At 34.0% G+C, this 20,827-nt stretch overlaps 1 protein-coding gene across 3 annotated transcripts in view; it reads right to left on the reverse strand.

Annotated features, from left to right (window-relative positions):
• The window catches only part of CSMD3 (CUB and Sushi multiple domains 3), a 1,210,091-nt gene that overhangs the window by 924,323 nt on the left and 264,941 nt on the right, over positions 1-20,827 (reverse strand). For all 3 annotated transcript variants that reach the window (XM_058564813.1, XM_058564812.1, XM_058564811.1), the window contains exon 4: positions 18,591-18,785. In XM_058564813.1, coding sequence (XP_058420796.1) covers positions 18,591-18,785 — 195 coding nt within the window. The remainder of the gene's footprint in view (positions 1-18,590; positions 18,786-20,827) is intronic.

Consider the following 20,827-nt stretch of genomic DNA (forward strand, 5'->3'; position numbering starts at 1 on the left):
TGCTGTTGTTTGTTCTATAGTTGTATCTCCAGTGTCTAGCATAATAAAAATAAATAAATAAATTGTCAGCACCTTCTGTCTAGTCTTTCCCTTTTTACTACTGTACTTTCACAATATCTGACCTTAAAAGAGGGTTACCATATTGTCAAAGGATGCTAGAAAGAGAATAGTGGTCTGACTGTATTGTATTTTGATCTTTTAAAAGTAGGGTTAAGGGGCCACCTCACACTCATTGGGATGGCTACTATAAAACAAAAAACAGAAAATAACAAGTGTTGGCAATGACGTAGAGAAATTGGAACCTTTGTGCACTCTTGGTGAGAATGTAAAATGGCACAGCCACAGTGCAAAACGGTATGGTGATTCCTAAGAAAATTAAACATAGAATTACAATATGATCCAGCAATTTGACTTTTGGGTATATACCCAAAAGAATTGAAAACAGGGTCTCGAAGACATATTTGTACATCCACGTTCATAGCAACATAATTCACAGTGGCTAAAATATGGAAGCATCCCAAGTGTTCATTCATAGATGAATGGATAAGCAAAATGTGTTATATATACACACTGGAATATTATTCAGCCTCAAAAAGGAAGGAAATTCTGACATATGCTACAACATGGATAAACCTTGAGAACACTGTGCTATGTAAAATAAGCCAGTCATAAAAAACAAATACTGTATGATTCCACTTATATGAGGTACCTAGAGCAGTAAAAAATCAAAGAAACAGGAAGTAGTATGGTGGTTGCCAGCAGCTGACAGGGGAGGGCAGAATGGGGACTTACCGTTAAATGGGTCTAGAGTCTCAGTTTTGCAAGATGAAAAGAGTTCTGGATATGGATAGTAGTGATGGTTGCACAACAAAAGGAATGTACTTAAACCACTGAACTGTATAGTTAAACATGGTTAAGTCAGTCAATTTTAGGTTATGCATGCTTTACTACAATAAAAAATAAGGTTTAGGGAAAACAGATTTTATGTTTTTATGCTACAAGGAAATTTACTAAGAATGTTCATCTCTGTCGTGGCTATTGCCTACCTTTTAAAATAATGTGGAACTCAAAGGCATATGCTTAACTCCCAAGGGTAAGAACTTCTTACGCCACTAATAGGGACTTTGGGAAAATATCAAGCTATATTATTATTATTGAACTATAATATTATACTTGAAAGTCCTAAAGTACATATAAATGGCTTATTCCAGAGCTCATGCTCTCTCAAGGGAATGAGGTGTTTGTGTTCCACTTATTTTTCACCCACTAAAAGTACTAGAAACATCTGATAACCATCTAAATCTATTGGATTTTGTTATATGTCTTAGAATCCTTGCTATGAATTATGATTTACAATGTGATATATCCAAAAAATAATCTTTTGGTAGTATTTTAAGACCTTTGTATTTTTCAAGATCCAAGCTGATTAAATAAGCCAAGTAATAGGTTAGACAAGAATTTTACAAACTAGTATACTACATATCTATGAGGATATCTATGATTATAGTATCTAGGCAAGCACCAAAATATTTAAATTCAATATCTAAAAGAAAAAGAAAGTAGTAGACCTTGGGAAGAATGTATTTTTTTGTGTGTGTGTGTGCAAGAAAGATCAGCCCTGAGCTAACATCCATGCTAATCCTCCTCTTTTTGCTGAGGAAGACCGGCTCTGAGCTAACATCTATTGCCAATCCTCCTCCTTTTTTTTCCCCAAAGCCCCAGTAGATAGTTGTATGTCATAGCTGCACATCCTTCTAGTTGCTGTATGTGAGATGTGGCCTCAGCATGGCCGGAGAAATGGTGCGTCGGTGCGCGCCCGGTATCTGAACCCAAGCCGCCAGCAGCGGAGCCCGTGCGCTTAACCGCTAAGTGACTGGGCTGGCCCAAAGGAAGAATGTATTTGGAGCTTAGTACAAATACAACTTTTGAACAGAATTTAACCTTATCTGTTGGATGCATTTTGAAGCCAAAAACAAGCAATAAAGATAGTCCGTGTTTGTTAGATAATGTGGCATTTCTGAAGCTTTTACAGGGCAAGGACCAAAGTCATGTAAGTGAGGCACTAATCCCAGGTGCCAAAATTTAGTAATCAAGATAAATTATAATATTATGAATATAAAAATTAATGCAATCATAAGGAAGATATCAAAATGTTAAATAAAGACAAGATCAGCGTTGTTTTTTTCCCTTTTATCTTCTTTGACTCCAGTATGGCTAGGCACAACACTAAGCTTTTGTTTTAGACTATCTTTATAAGGATGTTTGTATAACAGAGCATTAGAAGATACAGTATCTTCCTCTGGAGCAGAGGGGAGATTTCCTGACAAGGATAATAAAAGTGATGACTCCCTTTGGGGCAAATGTTGACCTAACTTGGCAGCTTTCAACTAAGGCAAAATCTTAAAACCTTCATACTTGTGGACAGTGTTCTGTTTTTCTTTTCAATTTCTTCAAAAGTAAGTAAAAATCTGGGGAATTTCTGTGCGCTACAATATGGTGCAGTTTTCATCTGATACAGTTTACTTATTCCAAAATAATTAACTTTTTAAACAGCTTTTTGTATTGTTAATATTTAAAGATCCTTAGATGTATTTTCTTAAAAAACCTTACACTAAATACATTAGACATTGATGGAGTTGAAGAAAACAATGGTGTATTTCACATGCTTTCTATGTTTGCCTTCAGTATTTTAGAAATAGTTGCTCAAAATGCAGAGGTAGTTAAATTTTTAGAAGATGAGATATGTATCTTAAGCAGAGCTCTCTGTGAATACATAACTTCCCTATGCTGAATTTAAATCTAATTTTGTGACAGCTGTAAAAATGGCTACCTTGTAGAGAAAAGCAAAGAAATCAAATTTATGCTATTCTCTGAAAAGTCATAATGCTAAATAAAGCATTGTTCTGAATTTTAAACTATAACATTTCTGCCTCTAGTGAGGTTTCTGGGAAAACGAAATTCTTTAGAATATATTTATAAATCACCTCTCCTGATGGAGAATTTTGAAATAATTTCCAAACATAAGTAGTAGGAAAAGGAGGGTGGAACTTCACACAGAAAGTGTTTGTTCACAAACATCTAAGGCAGAAAAAAGCATTGCTATCACCACTAAGCGTGCTGAAAATTATGATTAAGTTAGGCTTGTACTAAACCTACATGTAGCCAACACTTCCAGACAAAAAATTAAAAAGGAAAATAAAAAGCAGTCAGCAGATGTCAGCAGAAAGAAAGGCTGACATTACTGATCCCCAATGAGCATAGGGGCAGGAGCAAGAGATGGAAACATTCATGAGCCTCATGCATGATGAGGAAGGTCCCCCCATAGATTATTTCTGCCTTTTTAATTTTATCTTTATCAAGTGATGAAAGAGAGCATAATAAAGTTGAATACCATCACTTGAATTGACTCTGTCTAAGCTCATAGTTTTCATATGCAAGTTACCCAAATTCATTCTTGAAGCAAAGTGAAACAGGTAGTAATATTTTCTTTTATCCTTTCAAAAGTCAAAGAGCCTATACCTGAGTTTAATTGCAACCCTAAGGTTAAGGGTCTTTACAACCATCCACTTTGGACACAGCATATAAAATATTATGTTATGAAAAGATATGATCAGAAAATATCTTGGTTATAAATATATGTATATAGATATCGATTTAAATATATATGTATATGCACAAAATTTTTAATGGGCACACAATAAAAAACTAATGATAGGGAAAATATTCTTCAAATTTGGAATAATAATCCTTTTTTCACCACATTTAGAGGGAAAAGAATGATGGAGGAAAATAAAAATGATGGTGCTAGATCATCTCTTCAAGTTAACCAGATTTTCTAAAGAGTTTTCCCATTCTTCAAGCATCTTTGAGAATCTTTAGCCTGTTAGTCAATATTGATGGTTCTTTTCAGCTAAGAAAAGGGGGCACCCTTGTTAAGAACTCCAGTACCTACTCGTTAAAGCCATGTGGTAAGTATTACAAATACTTATAAATATTCTGCTACTTCTTCTGAGCTTGTGGTAGGCTTGTACTTCTCTACCATTTTTGAAGTGTTTGTGGAGATATGCCTTGTTTTGGCTAATGAAATAAAAACGGACATACCCTGTGTTACCTCCTGACCAAAATCTCAAAAATCACTGCCTGATTGCCATTTGTCCTTTTTTTCCCTGCCATAGCAGTTACAGGAAAACGTCCTGAGATGGGGCCTCTATAACCCTGAGTTAGCTGGTGACTATGGTAAGCAGAGTCCATCCACCTCCTTGTGTTGGATAGGTAGACTGAGAAAAAATTTAACCTTCATTTTATGAATCTCCTGAGATTGCAGGGTTATATGTTATTGCCACATATCCTAGCCTATTCTAACGGAAACAAGACATACATTAGTCAATTTTTATATATTAAATAAAATGAAAAGACTTTCAAGATTTCTTAACACTTCTGAAGTCTTTACTTTTTTTTTTCTAAATGCGGTCACTTTATCTCAAACATCTCCATACAAGGCCATTATAATATATCTCTTGAGCTTAATTATCCATGAGGGTAGAAGGAGTTAACCTAAATTTAATCAAGAAAAATCACTGAAACAGACTGAGGTTCTCATTAAATGATTAAACTACTTCTCACTAATAATTTGTTCCTACAAAATAACAGAAAAATACACTCAAAGGTCACTTGATTAACACTGTGGGATATAAATTGATTGCATTATTGTTCAAATGATGGAAAACAATGGACGTGGCTCACCACTCCTGCTAGCTGCTAATCGAGTATTACAGAATGAAATCTTCACTTCCTATAAGCTAATCAAAACACTGGGGCTCAGGAAAAACAACACTAAAAAAGCCCCATGTCGGAATGATGGTCATTGACACTTTTGTAAATAACCGTAGGTGAGAGTGATATCTCAATTTCTCTGAAAACACAAAATGATAAATGTTCTTTAAGGTAATGGAATCAAATACTTTCAATTGTTCATCTATATAATTTGTTAACAAGTTTTATTGAGGAATAATTTGGGAAATCATAATTTACAATAACATAAGAAATAAATTTTTCTTCTACAATCATCCCAGAAAGACTCAGCAAGATTGTTTAATGTATTCCTCAACAATAAATTGCTTAATATGCAAGGTTCATTGATGCATATTAGATGACTTCCACTGATTCAGTTGGAAGAGTGGGAGTAATGGTAATTTTTTTTAATGTTAAATCCAATAAATATCAATGTCTAAGGTACACAGTGTTCAGTCATATAGCAACATTTTAAGCAGTTTCACATTTTTCTTTTCTACTTTATCTTTATTCTTTTTTCATCTTTAATTTTATTTTTAACTCTTGTCCCAAACATGGATTATATGTTGAAAGTAGTTTAAACTAGGAATAATTCTGAATTTTGATAGCTGGTAGAATAATGTCATTGTATGAAACAAACTAATTTTCCCGGGACCTTGTGTATCAATAGCATATAAAGAAAAATGAACTATAATTTGTAATACTCACTTTGTTTATCTAAAGTTAAATTTAGTTAAATTTTAGAAGGATTTATAGCACTACATTATTCCCCCACAACTGAACACTTTCCCTTTGAGATTACTGCTGGGGATTGCTAAGGAAGGAAATCATAAAAATGTCCTCATTGAATAATCCTCTCATGTGCCACACAACATCCTTTAATCTCTGACCATTACCTAGAAATCCTCTCCTTTATCTCTAAAGAAATCATCTGAAATATAATCCAGGAACAATATGCTCTGTTCAGGGGATAGATGTTGAATCCAAACAGAACATGTAGTGAAGATGCTAAAACTTATGGGAAAGGAAAGAGTTCCAGAAGGAAACTAAAGATGGCTTTTCTGCTAAAATGTTCCAAGGCCAACTACAGCATGTTCTTGACTAAACTTTTACTAGTTACTAAGGTGGATATCAACAGTCACTCGAATTTTTCCTTGCTAATGGGAATTTTAGTCTATCTGATGAGCATCCACAGATGTCCTGGGGAATGAATCTTGACTTATCTAAGTCAGTGATGGTGGATTCATTCCCCTTTGACAAGTGATTGGGATAGTCTTGCTTTCAATGAATTCAGAGTATTGTGCATATGAAATATTACCATCACTGGAAAGTTACAAAGGTTCTAGAATCTTGCAGAGATGTTACAGAAAATGGTTCTACTTTACTAGGTTTTAACCCCTATTCCAGTGTGAATTTTGGCAGGGTTTTTTAACCTCCATTTGCCTCAGTGGATACTTGTAATGAGAAAATCATAATACCTAATTGGTAAGTTTTTATAAAGATAAGTAAGATAAGAATTATATAATGCTTAGAACTATCCTTAGCACATGATAAGGACTTAATAAATATTAGCTATGTTATTATTATTGTTGAGATAGTGCCATATACTGAATGTATGTGTCCCTCCAAAATTCATATGCTGAAATTTGCCAGCTCCTTAATCTTAGACTTCCCAGCCTCCAAAACTACAAGAAATACATTTCTGTTGTATATAAGCCACTCAGTCTATGGTATTTTGTTATAGCAGTCTGAATGGACTAAGACAGATGGCAAAGAGAAACTTCCCTCAACTATCCTCCACTTCTGTGTAAATTTTTTGGGGTGTGCTAGCAACACTGGAGAAAACAGACCTGCCTATTGCTGATGATCTCTCATTTATTATGGATACATTTACATGAACAACTGTTGCCATATTGTCAAAAAACATGCTTACCATCTCAAAAACTTTCAAATATACTTAATGATTTACACGTGCTTAGATGATAAGTTTCAAACTCTTTATTCTGGGCTTTGAAACTCTCCAAAAGATGATTGCAACTGATCTTCTGAGTTGAAACTGAAATGTCTCCTCTCTATACTTGTCTCCACCAGCCAAAGTCAATTCACTTTTAGTTTCCTTAAGTGTTGTGTTACTTGACTACAGCTGTAAATATTCATGTGGCTATACGCCTTATATATGACTAAATACATTTGTTCGCTAGCCCTAGAAAGTGCTTTCACTATTTCACCCATTGAAACATCTTGAAAAGTCGAACTATTGTTTGATAAAGAGCAAAGAAACAAGGAAAGGCAATTATTAATAAATTTAGAGTTGAAATAAAGTGAGGAACAAAATAGTACACTGTTATAAAATGAAGACTTTTTGTTTGTGTGGTTGGTTAGATTTACTCCAAGGGAAAATGTTAGACATTTATATAGGCTAAGATTAAAGAAAAAATGAAATGAGAACCTTTTATAATCAAGACAGTGGGGAAGAGCATATAAGAGTATAATACAGAGGTTAAGAACATGGTATTGGAGTCAAATTGCTTAAAATCCAAAGTGCCTTTTACGAGCCATGTAACTTCGGGAAATTTTCTTAACTTCACTGTGCCTCAGTTTCCCCATCTATAAAATGCACATCCAGATGACAGCCAGTCTATATAGCATAAGTATGAACATTGAATAGGTAATTACACGTAGAGGATTTCAAAAATGTCTCTGAACCAAAGAAAGTGTTCATTAAATGCTAAGAGGTACAAAGAAAGGAGGCAATACAATATGAACATAAAAGTTATTTTTCAAGTCTCTGTCAAGAGTGATCCCCCTCTCATCAAGACAAAATTCTTAATTGCCTCTGATTTTCCATGACATTTTATTTGTACCTTTCTTATAGGATACAATAGAAGGGGCTGTTTATACTTTACTATAGCATATAGTTATTTATGTGTGCTTCCCATAAGTCATAAGCTCCTTAAAATCAGCAACTGTTATGTATCTCTTCTCCATCATTGTCAATCAAAAGATATTTGTTAAGTAAATATAAATACAAAGATATTGTCTCTCCTTTAACTTGAAAATATGTTGTTATAATTTTTATAACATTATATATTATACAAAATTATATTAATTATATATAATTATATATAATATAATAATAATATAACATATTATTAACATTTCAACCACCAAATTCTATTTGTTTTGAACAAAACTTAAGGATAGAGCAATAAAATGCCCAATAATTTTATTAAGGCATAATAAGGCATATTAAAGCAATGTGATGATTTTCTAAATATACAATTGCATTGACAATGACCTCTCCACCATTTAGAATCTGTTTTTTATTGTAGATACAAATATTCAGCAGCAACAGCCATTTTAGAAAGAGTTATGAGAAATGCAATCATAAAACATTTTCAGAATATCTGGAATAATTGATATTGTATTTATAATTAGTTACAAATTAATGCTAAGCCATAAAGTCTCTGTGAGCTATATTCATACCGAATTTGCTATATAAAATGTCTAACCATAAAAAACTAACTTATTTTGGAAATTAATTAAGCATCTATTGAGTAACAAAATATAAAACAAAATTAAGGTCCTGTTAATGCAGAAACATGCTTTTGGTTCTGTTCTCAGATTATTAATTTGCAGGCCAAATTCCACATTTACAAACTAACAAAGAGAGTCAAATTTTGAAAATATGCAAAAACTCGTTTAGAATTAAGTCTAGATAGTTGGGTGTGTACATCACTCACAGTGGCCAGTGACATTAGGCACGGGTGTTTTGATTATACTGATACTGCGAATACAGTCCTCAATCTTTTCAATATCAAGGTCTCATTTATACATCAGTAAGATGATGTGATGCAACCCTGGGAAGCTCATTCTCTGAGTTCATATTTACTGATATTGGAAAGGACATAGATCAGTAAATTACACTGTGCCTTCTTTATGATGTATTGCATAAGAAATTTCTCACTCTGCTTAGTAAGTTTGGTTTTCCGTCACAAATTGTTTGCTTTTACTTTGTGAGACTATGAACCAATCAAGTTTTCCAGATTTGTTTAGGTTCCCAGATGGATTAAAGCCAAATTTAACACTGATTCTAATAAGCATATAAAAATACAGAACATGACTTTCTTATATTAACCTTGCTCTTGGTTTCATCTAACTCTTATTTTCTCTTAACGTAGTTATTCTTATTTGCATTTAATTTATTTTGTTTGCTATGTGTTCATATTTTTATACTGCATCAACTGCTTTTTTTATGTTAGCTATTAAATTAAATATAAATATACAATAAGTGACCTTAATATTTTAACCTTGTTTGAACGTTATGATAACATCAAATATAAGAAGCAGTAAGTAGAGAGAACACGGCTGGGTCAAAACCCAAGAAATTAGTGACATAAATAGGAGTACAATAAAAATGATACACAAAATACTTATTTCTCAAGACTCTTTCAAGATTTAAGATATTTACCGCCAGTTTTACATACACAGTAATTATATAATAAAAAGGAAATTACCTCCGTTCTTTTGAGTCAGATCGGCAATTGGAAAAAGCCCAAGGAAAGTGACTATAGAAAGATTTTAGATTTCAAGCACATTGAGCAACAGACCAAAAAGTAGACTTTCTGAAGGCATGTGAATTTCAGCATTTAGATTTTGCCCTCTTTTATTAACTGTATGAAAGATCTTTCATCACTGAATGGCTCAACCACACACATCCTTAATGTAACTTACTAAGACAGCAGGTGACCAATAAAACTGCACAGGGGAGAAAGAACCCAAGACCAAAGATGGGTTAAATGTCCTTCTGGAATGATTCCTATAAAAATTCTTATTACTGTGCTTTCTTAGCACAAAAAACAAGGACTTTTCACATGGAGCTAGCCCATTAAAATAGACATCACATGGCATTATTCAATGTGTTTGGTGCGCTACCATTCCCCTTCCTCCATTCATTTATCCTCAACTATTTTGCCTCATCTTTAGAGCAGCAGCTTTACAAAGAGCAACAGAATACCAGATGGTCATTGCTGTGGTTCACTGAGTTTATATCCTAGCAGGATGATGCTAGTTAGATGATTGCTTTTCAAGGTTCTTATCGTGCATTGAACACTCTATTTCACCACAGGGAACCCTGAAGCTGTCAATGTATTTTTTGGCTAAGCACGTGCCATCATTTTTTCTTTAAGTCATGGTCCCATATAATCATCTGAATGCTTTGTGGGTACCAAGATAATATAATTTTTCTTTCTTTCTACATATTTTGAGATGTAGATAAACATTAGAAATGAATATTGCTTAATGTTTATAAAGTTCTGTTTTATTTAGGGAGCAACATTATGAAACTGTTATAACTTCTTCAAAAATATAAACATTCTTCAAAGAATCTGGATATTTCATCTAGAACAAATACTTTCAATTCTTGTTTGTCAAAACAAACAACAAACTTCAAATAAACAAAAGCCTCTATATAAGCATATTGTTCAAAGTTACACAGAACGGGTATAAACAATTAGACTCAGATAGGAGTCAAGATGGCGGCGCAGGCAGACTCTGAACTCACCTCCTCCCGTGGACACAGCCAATTTACAACTACTCGTGGAAAAATTACCCCTGAGACAGAACTGAAAACTGGATGAGAGGAACTCCTGCAACAACGGACAATCCTAACTGGGGTAGAAGAGGCAGAGACCCCCTTCTGGAGAGGAAAAACGCCGCCTTCACAAGCCGCCAGCGTCACGGCCGCCGGGAGCAGCTCACAGATCCAGAATGTGGAAACATGAAAGAGAGCTGTAATTATTTATAAACAATAAAAACTTCTGTGGAGTGTGTAAAAAAAAAAAAAAACAATTAGACTCAGCTGCCTCAAAAAGAAACTGATTTTTGTCTTTAATTTTCAAAATACTCATTGTCAGCATTTTTCTAGGAACTGTACAGAAAGAGAACAAAGTGAAAATCATTCTATTAAGGAAGAAAAAACCCAAACCTCTATAAATTAACAATACACCATCATAACATATAATACTAAAAAAAAAATACAGATCTAGTGACTGTCTCTTTATTGTCAAAGAAAACGGATTAGTTTAAAATAAGACTGACACATGAAGCAACACAAAAACTTGGACAATAGAGTAAAGCAACAAAAATGTTTGAGTTATATACAGAATGGAAAAAGGAAAAAAAGTAAATAGCTTCCTGAATAGAGGAAGATACAACTCACAAGTAGAAAATGGGGAAAATAATGTGTGAGTTGAACGTAAAAAACATGGAGCACTGTTAGTTGCAGCAGCAGAGCACAGGACAATTAAATGGTAGCAACAGAAGGCCCTGATTTTCCTCTCTAAGTATCAGAAACCCACAGAAGGCCGGCACCTATTGCTTATGCAAGAATACCACTATCCTTTTGCGTGAAATTAGAGCACACACATTTGGGCGATAACCCAGGTCACCAAATAGATCATCTTCCAAATAAAAGGCCCCATATTCAATAGACTATAAGTTTCATGAGGCCTGGGGCTGTTTCATCCATCATTGTACTTAGCAGTCTGGCCTATATATAGTGACTTCTTAATAGATATCAGTTTACTTATTGAATATATTCCAAATGTGAGAACTTCCAGAAATGAATGACTCAGAAATCCTGCTACCCTTGGGAAACATATTTTCACCACTGATGTGTATTACTTGCTGATCTCAACCTAATTTGCTAGGCTAATATGGGGCTTAGAGTTCCTCTCAACCACTAGAACTCTAAGAAAAATGAATTCCACTGCCAGCATGGTTCTAGAACCTAAATATGTCCATTCTCTGGTGCTCAGTTTTCAAATACCTGTTTTGATGATGACGATCGAAATAAGGTAGTAATTACTACTTGTTTAACATTATAGATTAGGTATTTTATATACATTAATATAATACTCATCATAATACCATAAAGTAGTGAGGACTTTCCCTATTACACAGATGAGAAAATTGAGATCTGAAATATTGAATATCTAGATAAAGTTTCTCTCTCGTCTCAGTGGCAGAGCTGTAAAGTAAACCAAGGTTTTAATTAGTCTAGAGTCCACTCTTTCCAGGGTTATTTACTCTCGTTTTAGAAAATATTCTCCATTATATCAGAGCCCTAGGCACATGTTTAACAGTCAATAGATATTTTTAAATATTCTAAACACACATATAACACAATACGTGAAAGCTATTACTTCTATATTATTTTTTAATTACTTTATTATGTATTTGGAACCAATTAGCAAGTTTTGAGTACCTTCTATGTGCTAGGCATTATATCAATATTTTTTTAAAATACTATCTCATTTAATCTAATCTCTGTAACATTCACAATCTCCTGAGATAGGTAAAAATAATCAATTTTTGACACAAGAAACAACACACTCAGGTAATACGTGGCAGGAAGGCAAATCAGCTCACAGATCTGATACCCTCAACGACAAATCATGCGTCCTTTGCTCCATCATGCTGGATACTACTATAACAATTTAATCAGGACATTTTCATCATTTTATCACACAAATAAACCTTTTCAGAACAAGATTAGGGTACATGAGAGGATGATTGAGTGTTGGCCTGATTGTTGATGGAACGGCCTGCATTTTCCAGGGAGAGATGAAGCAGCAGCAAGTGACCTGGGACACTTGTAAATTTTTCCTTGTGGCCTCACAGCACTGGGATTTTGCTGGCAGTCGCTGAGGTGATAATACAACCCCGTTATCAAATGATTCTTGCTTAACTTGCTTATTTATTAAAATGCACGCACAAAATGTTTTCCACATTACCGTCAAATATGGCAGTCCACATAAAGACGCTAGATCCCTTGATGTAAAATAATAGGGCTAATGAAAGCAAGTGTTATGCCCAAATAACGCTGCTCAGATAATAATGGAAAATGTGGTATAAACTCAAAGTCTGTGCTAAAACATTTCCGGAGATAATATTTAAAGTAACAGCTTTGGAAGTCAACTAAATGAAACCATAAAAGCCCCAATTCTCAAAAGAAATTCTTAATGCAAGGTACGGCTCATGAAATTCTGATATTCAACAGTGCATTTGAGCTCTTCTTTCCTCTGGGATAGAACAGTTTGTCACTAACACTATCCTTTGTATGATTCAGGGAGTTACACTGAAACATTCTCTTCTTTGGGAGTGGATTCAAGGAAAAAGAAGAGGGCAACTTACTAGGTTTTCTTTATCAAATGTTTAAAAAAGGAACTACAGGGGGCCGGCCCGGTGGCGCAAGGGGTTAAGTGCGCGTGCTCCGCTGCGGCGGCCCGGGGTTCGCCGGTTCGGATCCCAGGCGCGCACCGACGCACAGCTTGGCAAGCCATGCTGTGGTGGCGTCCCGTATAAAGTGGAGGAAGGTGGGCATGGATGTTAGCCCACTGCCAGTCTTCCTCAGCAAAAAGAGGAGGATTGGCAGATGTAGCTCAGGGCTGATCTTCCTCACCAAAAAAAAAAAAAAAAACCTACAGATTTTAGCTTCAAAAGAAAAACATTAGGGCCAGCCCTGATGACCTAGTGGTTAAAGCGCATTCTGCTTCGGTGACCTGGGTTCAGTTCCCAGGCACAGAATCACACCACTCCTCTGTCAGTAGCCGTGCTGTGGCGGTGGCTCACACAGAAGAACTAGAAGGACTTACAACTAGAATATACAACTATGTACTGGGGCTTTGAGGAGGAAGAAAAAATATTAAAAAGTAATGTTTCAGAGAATAGAAAAAACTAGACTCTGATCTAGTACAGAAAATCTCACAACAGAAAATATTTTCATTTTTCAATTTGCAGCTTATTATGATGTTTAATTACTATATGGGAATGAATGGAAGCATGACACTGACTTATTTATGTGTTTCGGTTTTTAATTCAATAAAATATTTTCCAATTTTCTTCATTTTTAATTATTGTTTACTTCGGTTTTATCAGCAACCAGATCTATTTTTAATGTAGCATCATATTTCTGAATATCATGTCTCAGCATTTATACATGCATAAGTGTGTAATCAGGACATATACACAGAATAAATAGCATCTTCTGTTTTCTAATGTCTCTTTGAGATGATTTCCAGAGTACCAAGCATAGGAACATATAAACACAAACATCCTTCCACTAGCCTCCTTATATCAGTCTCAACAATGTGTCCTTTACAAGTATTACTTCTCTTTAAAACTCTCTACTAGATTTTTTTGTTTGTTTTACTTGTAACCTCTGATTACTTCTGTGGAGGGCTTGTGGCATAATTCAGATATAGAAAACATCTAGCTAAACCTTCCCTTCTCTTTCCCCTTCTCCAACTATTGTCTTTAATTGCTCATCCCAATTCCATGTTTTAGTATCACATTTTGATCCAGAAGTGTTGATCAAGGGTTCTAACAGGAGAATAAAATTATGTTCTGACAAAACAAACTGCTGCTCTTTTCCCCATCAGCTGTTTTTCTTACCATGTTGCAGTAGAAGGCAGTCTCTAGGAAGAAGACAAATAAAACTTGGAAGACCCTCTCCACTCCCTATTAGTAATTTAGCTAACTGAATTTCTTTTGCTTTGTCAGAGGAAACAGTTCCCCCAATAGCCCTTTTGCTTATCTGTACTGTCAAATATTTGCTTTAGGTCACATGGCACCAACTACTATATAACATCTACATCACTAACATTCAAACCTTCCCCCAAAAGGATCTCACTTGTCAGATCAAAATAAACTCTGTCAACATTTTACAACATCATATCCTTTCCCTGATCAGAAGGCCCTGATCAGGGCCTTCCCTGAAATCTCATATGGATCCCAAGATCTTTACTTTTGGCTATAAATATACTCAAATCATCAAGAAAATTTAATACCCTTTTAAAATTTTCTGTAATTAATCTAAAATTCATCCTAATACAATCTTAAATTTTCTATGATTGACTCCTTAAATCTTAAGACATTAATTCTTCCATCAAATGGTTTCATTTTTTGTGGACCCAGGTTTAGGGACATTTATAACACTATAATTTATGTGTAACTTTGCATACACTTTTATTAATTTGCACTAAGATGTGTATATCAAAATGCCGTTCTGAATATCATTATGAATTTTGGAATGTTTAACCTAGGAATAGCATATCCACTTCACATTGTCTGCCAACTGCTCTTAATTAGTAAAGAGTGTTGGGATCACTAGGTTGAGAAGGACTCTGAGGCCACATCAATGCTCGGTGGGAATAAATGTCATGGAAATGTCTATCTAAGGAGAGAGTGCAGAAAAGGCATGTGTGCCAGGTATTTTCATTTGAGATTTAGAGCATAGGAATTTAGTTTCACTCTTTACATAATATTCTTTAGCCCAGCATCAGGCAGTTAGTTGCTTTTTACAAATACTAGCAGATGGTGTTGATAAAATTCATCCAGCCTGTGAACAAACATAAAAACCCTTGCACCATACCCTCTAGGTTGATGTGGCATTCATTTTTCTTAATTAAACTATCATTGTTAGGAAACATCAAAAGAACTTTCTAAAAGCAAAGTTTCATCAAGGAGAGACTTTATGTAAACTCCAGGGAAAGCAATAAGCAGATCATTACAGGGTTATTAGCCCCCTGCAAAGTTATAAATTAAAGAATCAGTATGCTATCAAGTGGCAAAGAGCAGAGGAGGAAAGCCACGAACTGAATAGTCTCCTATTTTTTCTTTCAAACTGAATGACAATCACACAAAATCCAAATACATTATTCCTCTATTCTTTAAGTTTTAATAAAAAAATCGGTTACTGGGAAACAAATTGCTCCTTAGAAAATTAGATCATGTGCTCTATGAAGTATGACTTCATAGATTCTACTTTAAGCTAGTGAATATTAGTAACATATGAGAACTACTTTTGAGGTTAGAAAGGAGAATTATTGCCTCATTGAAAATGGTCTTGCTCTATATAGTTAGTATTTTTAGCAGGTGCTCTGTGAAATCTTCTCTTCAAAGCATTGTCCGTACCTAAACTTCCTTCCACTCAACTGGGAGAAACTAAAATCTTCCTTATCAAGTTGCCTAACACACTCTACAGATTCTAATATTAAAGTAATTATCACACATTATTGTAATTGTTTGATTACATTATAATCAGCCCCACTAGAACTGGGTTCTTAAAGGCAAGACTTGTTTCTTAATCATCTTTTGATCCTCAGCACATGAAATAATGCTTTGAACAGGGTAGGCCCTTAATAAATATATTCGAATGAGTAAACGTATTCATTAGTATTATTGTTAAAGAGAAGAAAGGGTGAGCTTGGCAGACTGAAGTTGAGCAGGCAAAATTTGCAAAAACAGAAGGTGCCATTTTTTGATAGATAAAAAAAACCCATAGAGGTTAGAATGAAGTCAAAGGACATAAGCCTAAAGGGACTTGGGAATGAGTAGGGAAGTAGAGTATACTCTGGCAAAAACAAAACAGCAACAACAACAAGAAACATGGAAGTGTTAGTTTTTAGGATTAGACTTGGATATAAGGATAATGGATATTATCCATCCAGTTTTTGTTGCCTGTAATTTTTTTCTTTAGGGAGGAGATGGTACCAAATGCTAAGGAAAAGTGGGAAGGTAAAGCATAAATAATAACTTAATATGTATCTAGCACTTTACATATGCTATCATATTAAACTCTAATAGTACTGTGATTTTGTATTTCTGTCTATTTCTTCATCCTATTATAGCTAAAGAAATAGCTTCCAAAACAATATAATTTTTGCTCAAAGGCCCTAGTTAATAAGTGGCAGAATCAGAATTTAGACTCTGATCTTTCTGACTCCACAGCCTCTTATCTGAACTGAGATGGAAAAGAAGGAGCCCCACAACAGAAATTAATTTTCAGGTAGTGTTGTGAATGCTTGATTGAAACCTCTTGAAAATCTTGCTTTTAAATACCTTAATAAGCCTTTTTGATTTAGGGAGTTTTGTGCTTTAAAAAAAAATGACTATACATCTTTTGACTGATTCACACATAAAACAATTTCTTCTCTTATATAAAATGTATTTGAAGACAGATGCAAATTATTTTGACAAACTATCAAATGGTAACAAGTTTAGGCTTTGGAACCAGGCAAAATGGGTTCAAATCTTACATCCTCACCACACCCATAAGACTCTATTGTTTCTGCACATCTTGTGCGCAGAGATTCCAACTGTCCTGCTCTTTGTACCAGACTATCTTTTCAAAGATGTTTGTATAGCAATTAGCCTCAAAGGATAGAAATAGTTTTTTTCACCAGAGTGAAGGGCAAGTTTGCTTACAAGCTTGAGAGACAGAGGCAGGGTCTCCCTCGAGAGCAAAGTACAGGCATGCCCATTTTTATAAATGATTCAATTTCCCTAAACTCATGATTCCTCTCCTATGACACCACCTACTACATGAGCAGGTATCTCACACACTTCATATCATTCTATGAGAATCGGGGCTTGGAGAACTGGCACAAATGCTGACAGTCTGTCTCCTGACACCTCTGTGAATAACAAACTCGCCTTTGTTTCTGAGCCAAGGGTCTCGTGTCTTTTATCACCATCCAAGAAACTGGCAGAGAAAACTTGTTAACTTACAAGTTGCATAAAATCTCAGAATCTTCATAATTCTTGACATTTACTGAGTAACCTTGAGCAATTATTTTTAAATTTTTGAGCTTTAGTTTCATATCATTATGAAATTTAAGTGGTTTTGCTTATAAACTTCTTAGTACACTATAAATGATCAAATAAATGGTAGCTAATAGTAGTCACAGAAATAGCAGCAGCATCAAAGGGAACTGCTTCCATCATTGAAAGAATGGCAACATATGACAGATATTTTACCAAGTGGGAGGTATAGACCATCTTATTTAATCCTCACAACAAATGGAACAGGTGGATTTTTTCTCTCATTGCTTAAATGAGACAAATTAATCTCAAAGAGTTGATATGATTGCCTGAGGTAACTAACATGGTAGTTGTCAAAGCTGGGATAAGAAGCTAGCTGTGTCTGATTTCCAGGGGTTTCTCCCACATGCATTCGCAGCCACATGTTTGAGACGAAGCTACAAAGTATTTAGATGAGCGGTTGGACATTTGCACCCCTCATTTGTAAAAGAATTACAGAAGCGCATGTCCGTTGTATCTCATTTATCTTCTGTTTGTTAGGAAAAAAAGCCCAAAGAGAAAATGATGTTGGTCTCCAGAATTCCTGTGGGCAACATTCGTGCATGAATTCAGCTAATGTGGAACATGTTCTATCTTCCAGGCTCTGTACTTTGAACCTTTGTCCACATTAGTATATTATTTTTTCCCCATAATACAAATAATCTTTATAGGCATTGATAATAAACTACACAGCACTCTTAATTCCACAAATTCTCAAGCTAAGTCCTCTACCAGAAAACTTTAAAAGATTCATAGCTTCAGTCAATATTTCAAAATGAAAAATAAATCATGAAAACAAAAACAGCCTAATTAAATTTCTAAACATCATAAACTCCATGTTTTTCTAATATAAATATGAAGACACATATACACACAATGTATGCATAAATATGTATATAAATATAGATATGTTTTACTGTCTCATTTCACAAGTAACATTGTTTAATCTTAGAAAGTATTTTTCTAAACTTCTCATGCAGTATATGTTATACATATATATTTTTAAGCTTCTGATTTCATAAAAGACACAAGCACTAAATACCAAACGTGTTTTGCAAATACAGTGTCTGATTACAACTCTTACTTCTTAAATGTTTTCATTTGTCAAACAAATATTCAATCAGCATAAAAATAAACATTATTTTTTTCTTTACCTCTACAGATGGGAACAGGAAAATCCCATGAGGCTGTATTAACTGAATTGGCTAGACAAGTGAGTTGAGGGTGGCCATCAAGGATATATCCAGTTACACAGCTGTAACGGATCTTGTCCCCAACGTCGAACCTTGTACCATATAATACACCTTTGGGTGGAACTCCTGGGTTTCCGCAAGAGCTACTCTGCAATTCTATAAGAGAGAGGGAAAAGGAGAGTTTACAGTTATTTTAATATATATTTTAATGTCTTAGATTTATAAACTACTTGTAGATACAGATGTCTTTTTTCCTTTTAAGAGAGTCACAAAAAAAGGGAAATGTCTTCTATTTCAATACATGTAACAGAAAACTATGGGAAGGGAATTAAATTTCACCAAATAGGTATTAGGTATCATTTTTTGTGCTAGAAAAATTTAGATATTTTATATTATTCAATCTTTGTAGCAATTTTTAAATCAGTATTACTCATATTTTACAGATAATTAAAACTGAGATTAATACCATTTACATGGCTTCTTCAAAATTAACACTCTACTAACATAGTAATAAGCAAATCAAGCTTCATTAATATGCTCCCCATTACTTTCATGCTCTACTTAACCCTAAACCATGAGGATTCATCTAAAAAAATACACATTTTGGGTGGAAAAATATTTTTTTCACTGAAATGAGAAAAATATAGTGCAGTAAAAAGTGGACATATTTTTGAAGTTAGAGAGATTGGGCTAGAATTCCAGCACTATTATTTGTTGAACCTTGAAAATAAAATAAGAATTATAATAAGTGCATACAGTTGTGAAGTTTTAATTTAGATCAATATGCAAAATATCTGAAAAATGCCTGACATATCTGAGTATTTTACCTATTGCTTTCTTATTTTATTAGTTGATGTTTAAAAGTACACAAGTATACAAATATAAGAGATATTTTTAAATAATATTTATTTCAGAGAAAAATCCAATTTCACTTTAAATGAAAAAAATATATAGAAATAGTAGAATTACTTAATGAGGTTAAGGGAGAACTATTTTTCCTTATATTACGTTCTAAATTTTCTATGATGTTACCGTTATATTACTTTTATTCTATAAATAATAATAAATAGAACTACAAACAGTAGTGAGTTAATGGGCTAAAAGGTATTCCAGTTTGAGTAAAGTATATAGTTTAGTTAATAGTATTATACAAATGTTAATATCCTAGTTTCAGCAATTGTGTTATGGTTATATAAGCAGGTAATATTAAGGGAAGCTGGACAAGAGTATATGGGAACTCTCTACTGTTTTCACAATTTACGTGAAAGTCTGAAATTATTGTAAAAATTACAAAACTAAAAAAGACAATGCAATGCAAAAATGAGGTATGTTTCCATTTTGTCTTGATATTCATCCCATTTGTGTAGTTAGTAAATGCCATGCAATATCATTTTATATTAAACCAAATAATTATAAACCACTGTGATATTTAAAATAATGATTACATTAAGTAAAAATATCAAAATAAAAAATGTTTCAAATATGTAGATGCAGCTTTATAAAAGCAATGGTCAGGGCCCGCCCTGTGGCGCAAGCTGTTAAGTGTGCGCGCTCCCCTGTGGCAGCCCTCGGTTCGCTGGTTCAGATCCTGGGCGCTCACCCACGCACTGCTTGGCAAGCCATGCTGTGGCGGCGTCCCATATAAAGTGGAGGAAGATGGGCACGGATGTTAGCCCAGGGCCAGTCTTAATCAGCAAAAAAAGAAGAGGATTGGCAGATGTTAGCACAGGGCTGATCTTCCTCACAAAAAGTAAAATAAAAGCAATGGTCATTTATAGATAAGAAGTGTATACAGAGCTGAAATTTTCTATTTTTATCCATAATAGTGGATAGTGCTTTTTATAGTGCTTTTGGGAGTGTATCTTAAGTACACATTAATTTTTCTGTATAAACTTTTCAATGATAGTGAAAAGAAAAAAAATCAGTGATGAATTTCAAGTGAGGTCAGTTTAATCAACGAAAAATGTATTGGGGATTCATAGCACCTGCATTATATACATTAAAAATAAAGTATTTACTTTTAGTTTAAAACAACTATTTTAGATTCTCAAACCTAGAAAAGTAAAGAACTTGACTAATATTAATTATCAATGATTTCTATAAATAACAGGCATTTTCCTTAAGCTTCTTCAGAATTTAATGATAGAACATAAACTTGTTTTACATAATATAAACTAATTTTACATATTTGTAAAATA

Source organism: Diceros bicornis, chromosome 21 (genome assembly GCF_020826845.1).
Source record: "Diceros bicornis minor isolate mBicDic1 chromosome 21, mDicBic1.mat.cur, whole genome shotgun sequence".
In the NCBI taxonomy this organism is placed as follows: Eukaryota; Metazoa; Chordata; class Mammalia; order Perissodactyla; family Rhinocerotidae; genus Diceros; species Diceros bicornis.